General features: G+C 35.7%; 1 protein-coding gene across 2 annotated transcripts in view; it reads left to right on the top strand.

The window, feature by feature from the left end:
- The first annotated feature begins 3,381 nt into the window (after positions 1 to 3,381).
- Positions 3,382 to 6,553, top strand: part of LOC108965997 (hemicentin-1) — a 16,616-nt gene continuing 13,444 nt past the window's right edge. For both annotated transcript variants that reach the window (XM_018928691.1, XM_018928692.1), the window contains exon 1: positions 3,382 to 3,693. In XM_018928691.1, coding sequence (XP_018784236.1) covers positions 3,615 to 3,693 — 79 coding nt within the window. In that variant the 5' untranslated portion in view covers positions 3,382 to 3,614. The remainder of the gene's footprint in view (positions 3,694 to 6,553) is intronic.

Here is a 6,553-nt window from a genome sequence, read left to right as displayed (position 1 = left end):
AAATAAAAGAAAGCAAAAAAAAAAAAATTCCGTGCGCCAGTCTTTTGTTTAAGTAATAGGTTGTCAAAGAAGTCTTGCGGTATTTTTATTGAATTTTCAATTGTTCATAAAATTTTTTTTTGATGACTCATGCCCAGCTCTTGACCGATGCTACGGCTGCTACTATGCCAGTCTCTCTCGACCAATTCAGCGATTTTATCGCAATTTTCGGCGCATCTTCGACCACCTCTACACCAGAACGAAAACGTCGAAACCATCGTTGTACGGTGAGAATGGAAACTGTATCGGGTCCATAAACTGCACAAATTTTTTTGGCGGCCTGAAATGCATTCTTGCCTTTATCGTAGTAGTACTGTAAAATATGACGTATTTTCTTTTTATTTTGCTCCATGTTTGCGACGCTATAACTCACAAATGACTTAAAAGAAACGACAATCAATCAAACACGCGTTAGCGCGTGAAATGAGCTTTCCAAAAAGGTATACATAGCATGACCCGATGCGACGAATAAAACTAGAACTACGCGCTCTTAGCGCCAACTAGAAAATACCGCAAGACTTATTTGACAACCTAATACTTGTAATCGAAAAAAAAGTAGTACTTCATCCATGCCTTTAAGGATTGTAGCTCAAAGACCAGTGTATAATTTTATGCAGATCGATGAAAGAGTTCTCGAGAAATCTTGCCAACAGACTTCAAAACCACAGTTTTGAGAAAAACGCATTGCACAAAGAATGTAAAAATAAGCTGCAAAAGCATAACAAGACACAAAAAAGCGAATAATATCTAATGCGGCGAAGCAATAATTTTGACTTTAAACGAAATTCTCATTTGTGAAAAATACCAAATTGCAATATGAATGAATGCAAGTCAATTTTTGTTTCCAAGAATTGCTTTTGGCTGGTTGCATCTTTATTTCATATTCATAGCACTCCAGCATGGCCACCTAAATTAGAGCAGAGTAGAGGGCGTGCATTGGGCGGCCTCTGATTGCACCTGGCCACCATTCGCTAATTCGCAAATAGATGTTCTTCGTTTTCTGCATTTCATGAGAATTTATTACAGGTGTTTCTGGAAATATTTGAGTTTAGAAAAGTTTTATTACTTTCGTGTGGTGGGTGGGGATGAATGTTTTTTGTGAACATGAGTGTTTGTGTTTTTCCGGCATATTGTTTTTTTCTGAACGACGAAAGTAGTTTTCTGAAAATGAGGGGAATTGAGGCAACTTATGGGCATCTGCGTTCTCTACATTACTTACGTGATTGAGTTATATATATATATATATATATATATATATGTACCATACATATATGTACTCATACAAATGCGTTTGAGTACGTGTCTACAATAACACAAATAATCGTACACAACTGCTATTTATATATGTACCATACATATATGTATGTAAAACCTCAGTTTTTGTTTTTTTTTGTCATAATTTAATTTGAATGCATACTCGTGCCTCATAACTTGTTGTCGTCACTACGCGTTGCATATAACTACATACTATGTTGTTAAATAAATGCGTGAAATCCACGTTTTAGTTTGTTTTTTGGTACTGAGCAACTTGTTATAAAAAACATTTGCTGCAGCAACATTTCACTGCTCTGAGCATAGCACTTATTGTTAATTTTTGCACCGAAATGCTCAGCTGGGCATAAAAGCGCCTGCGCCGCAAAGTATGCTCCGAAATGTGGTCGTGCTCAGCGACACGACTGCCCGCCTGTAGCGCTTCACTGTTAAGTTGTGTCGGTGCTGCCATCGTTGTGTCGTGCTACGCTCGGTCTTTCCGAACGTCGACTGCACTTAAATCGCTCTTTTGCAGCACCAATATATTCAGTAGTCTGGTGTAAGTGCTCGCAAAAGGACGGTCAAGTGTTTCCAGCGCGGAAAGTTCATATTTATTAGTCGCCGTGCTTTCACACAATAGGGAGAATGCAATTCAAAATGAAGCCAAAGGTAATGTTTTGTTGGCCACACGATTTGTGAGTTCAGTGGCTAGCCGTGACTGTGTCTGCTAACTCATTGCTGACAAGTGCTTATGCGCGTGTGTGTGTGTAAATTGAATTGATGTGAAATTTAAGCTGTCATGCTGGCACAAATTATGCTGAAAGTGGCACAATGAAATTATAAGCTGTAAAGCTGTTTGTTAAAGTGTCAGCTGTTGTTAGTAATTCTGCACTTGTCAAGGAAATGCTCGGCATAATGTCATTTCCTTTAAGCGGAAGTCATAAGTTTCAAGTGAAATGTGCCGCGGAGCAAGTTATATGAAGTTATAAATATACTTCCGCCAATATTATTGCAAGTGAAGTGTGAGAGTGTGTGCCAGCGACTTGTATATTGAAAGTGAAAAAAATTCAAAAAAAAAGGGCGTTAAATGAATACAAACAGAGGTGTCAAAGCAATTGCAGTGTAGTGCACGTTCATCTAGCTTTTGAACCATCAAGCAGTGTTTAATGAAATAAAAATATTTTAAAAAATATCAGAGCGCCTTGAAGCCAGTTGGCTGTGGATCACAGTGCAGTGTTTGAGCCGAAAGTTAAAAAAAAAAAAAAAATCTTAAGTAAAGCACACAGCAAGCGGGCCAAGCGCAGTTTGCACAGTTCAACAAATCTGCGATTCCGTTATTAGTATCCGAGTCCTGTGTGCACCACGTGCGCTGAAGAAGCATGGTCTAACGCAGATATGCTTAAACAGTTGTAATATTAATTGTTGTGATTGTAGTGCGCTCGAAGCCGACATAATTGTTGCGCAAACCAAACACAGACAAGCGATTCGAACACGCAATCACTAAACTATATATATTTTTATACAAATGCAGAAGTAAATCCTTACATATACTATATACCATATAAATACATATAAGCACGCACTTGTACACTTAAGCCAGTGCATGTTAACAACTTGTGTATGCTTGTTTGTTGTATGGCGCGCAGGCAGCGCCACGCAGGTTTGTTATCGCTCCATCGAATCGGCAAGTGTTTGCATGTGCATGTGAGAAGAAAACCACAGCGCGTGTGTGTGTGTGTGCGTGTGTTGAAGGCCATTGCAGCAAGCTGCGATTCGTGTCAACGACAGTGAAGCTGCGTAAGCACGCGTTCGTGCAAAGCCTTCGAAGGGCTCAGCTGCAACAGTAACAACAACAAAAACAGCTGTAAAAACAACAACAACAATAGTAACAACAACAACAATAACGAGCACGGGCGTCAACTATCCGCCGTCAATCGCGTTTGCGGCTGAGTTGGGTAACGTCCTTCAAGCGCTGTCATTCTCACAAACAACAACAAGCCATTTCTGACAGCAATTGTCATCGCTAATAACCAGCGCAGCAACCACGCTGCAAGTGGCGCCGTTGGTGTGCTGTTTTTCGTCAGACAATTTATTTATTTATTTTTTTTTTTTAATTTTCGTAAATCTTCTTTGGCTATCGACGGCGCGACGCTGAGCTTTCGACTGTCGCCTCGTTGGGGCGCGCTGTCGTCGTGAGTGTCGTCATTTTGGTAATTGCGACAGCCTTTCGCAGGCGTCGTAGCAGTAGCGGCAGACAAGCGAGCAAGCGCAAGTAGCAAACAAACAAGTAAAAAAATATTGCATATAACGGAATTTCACATGAAATGTTGCTGGAATACGTAATGATGCTGCTTGTGTTCGGATTAACCACAAACGTTGAGCGAAGTCAAAGCAACGCATACGGTAAGCATAGCTATAAGTATGTCTATGTAGTGTCTATGTATGTATATACATAAATACATATATGTGTGTGTGTATACGTTTGTATGTGTGTATTTTGTTTATATGAGTAAATTTGTGCTTTTATGAGTGAAGTTAGGGCGACCGCCAGCTTTGTGGCACCAACTTGCTTGCGCGGTTGTCGCCATATACCTGTTTATCAGCTTACATCTAACATCATACACACACACATACTTAAATGTACGCTAAGTATATGCTCTCAATATTAAACTGGGATACTTGTTTATGTATTAGAGGCGTGTATAAGCTATGCTGAAAAATTTCAATGACTTTCACAAATTAATTCTCGCTTTATACTTTATATTTAATGACATGCAAAACAAAATTACAAATTTTTCCTGGTTGCTGGCGGCTTAGGCGTGTCATCCATAGCACGAAGTAAACATGGGCTTTAGTATATAGCATTACGACAAAAATTTTTTCCATGCTGAAATTTATAGTACCTATATCAAAAAAAAAAAAAAAAAAAAAAAACAAAAAAAAAAAAAAAAATTTCTTTTAGCAATAACCTTAAGAAAATACTTTTTGCACTTATAAGAAATTGCATTTACTTTACTTCAAATAAAGTAATGATTGTTGCTTAGTAAGCGAGGCAAAATGGTACTTCCTATAGGTGCATACTGAATACTTCATAAAAAGCTAGTTACGCGAAAATAACGCATAATTAAAGATTTCGGCTTTACAAGTGATGGATCGTTTTCCTTTTGTTTGGTTACTTAAATTGTTTTTATTTAAATATGTAATTATATGTGTTAGTAAAATGGGTATACATTAAATGAGCGCAAAATGTTGATATGAAGCAATATTTTATATAAAATTTTTATAATAATAATAATTTTTATAATAATACTATATCTTTATTATACTTTCAATAGGTTATTTAATTGGTTATAAATCGGTTAATAATCAGTTATTTTATTTGTTATTATTTGGTTATTTGATTGGTTATAAATCGGTTAGTAATCAGTTATTTTATTTGGTTGTTTAATTAGTTCTGAATTGGTTATTAATTAAATACACGTAGTCATAAACTGTGGTAAAGGAATAAAGAGTGAAATATCTAATTTTGTAGGTCTTATAAGGTAACTGCTATATTAATGAAACAGGAAAAACGTTAACTTCGACTGCATAAAATCATTAATACCCTTCACAAGCACGTTTCTTTTAAGATCAACGGTATCAAAATATCTTCATCTTGATATTGAACGTGCAATTTGTATGGCAACTATACGCTAAATATGCGCGATCTTACCAATTTCTGCGGAGAATGTAGCTTGAATGTGGAAAAGAATACATGCCAAATTCCATGAAGCTATCTAGTCAAATAAAAAAATTTTCCATACAAGGACTGAATTTTTATCGAACAGTTTTTTTGAAGGGTTCCAACAAATGAGCTGCTTTTTAGGAAGAAAAGAAGATGTGCCATATTTCAGATCGATACCTCAAAAACTTAGGAATTAGTGCGCGTATATTGAGACAAACAAACCAACCTTCCTAAATCGACTCATCTCATCATGCTGTTTGTTTATATTATATAATATACTATTATAAAACCTCCTTTGCATTTTGGGCTTCTGCGCTTTACAAACTTCGTGGTAAACTTGATTTATGCTGTTTGAGATATAAAAAATAATTTTTTTATATGCATATGTACTAAGTAGTACATAAATATGTGTACAAAAATATATATGTGTGTTGAAATTATTTACGAAACTCTAACTTTAAACTCCTTACATGAAATTTACATATATGCATTTGCGATCTGTGAAGTCATAAAACACTTCACATGTGTATTCAAATGGAATAAGTACGCACCCGTTTACAGTAAGAGGCTTTGAACATTACACGGACAGTAAATGCAAATATTTAAACTGTATGAACAATTTACCAAAAATTCCCAAAATAATAGTGGAATAGTTGAAAGCAAAGTTTGTTTTAGACTTTGCGCAAATATTTATGCATACGTGTGTAATAAGTATATGTCTGCGCAGTGTGTACCTTCATACTGACCGCCAGCAAAATCTGTACAATATCAATGGCGGGAAAAATAAGGCCACAATAAGCCAGTGGTCGCCTGTGGCGCTTTTGACCCAGATGTTTATTCTTTTTGTTTATTTCAAAAGTTTATGAGTTGAACATATGTATACATATACAGCAACTTAAATCGTTGGACTTACATATATTACTTGGCTAGCGCCATTATTTCATTAGTGTGAAACTTTCATCAGCGTTAATCGAAATTCCGGAGATTCAAGAACGGAAGCGAGCTAACCATTGTTGTACTAAACAAACTGATACAGCATCGTCTCCGTAAACTTCACAAATTGGTGGCTTTTGTGGCATTCTACCCTTTCTTATACAAAAATTTCGAAATATATCCAATTTCTTCGTTATTTTCACACATTTTTGAACAGCTGTAATTATTTTTCAATTTCAATTTCATCGAATTAAATTTTTTTTTAATTTTTTTTTTAATTAAATGGTGCTTAAAAACTCACTTTATCAACACTATATGGTATGATACAATGTGTTAGGTAGAACTGGAGATATACGACTGCAACGACATCTATTAACAAAATACGAAAAGACTTTTTCGACTAGCAAATATATGACGTCTCTAACAATATAGGTGTGTGGCATTAATTTATGTTAATAATATTCTGATTTGAAAATAGAAATGTTAAGTTTGACTGTTTATATTAAGTAAACGAACGGAAGCAAAGTAATCTTAGAAGGCAACAGCCTATGAATCCAATTTTTGGCTTAAAATTGACACTATTTTTATTTTATTTTATTTTATTTT

This window comes from Bactrocera latifrons, unplaced genomic scaffold (genome assembly GCF_001853355.1).
Source record: "Bactrocera latifrons isolate USDA-ARS-PBARC rearing strain unplaced genomic scaffold, ASM185335v1 scaffold_153, whole genome shotgun sequence".
NCBI lineage: Eukaryota > Metazoa > Arthropoda > Insecta > Diptera > Tephritidae > Bactrocera > Bactrocera latifrons.
Note: the sequence above shows the minus strand (reverse complement) of the source record. Positions and strands in the feature narration are given on the sequence as shown.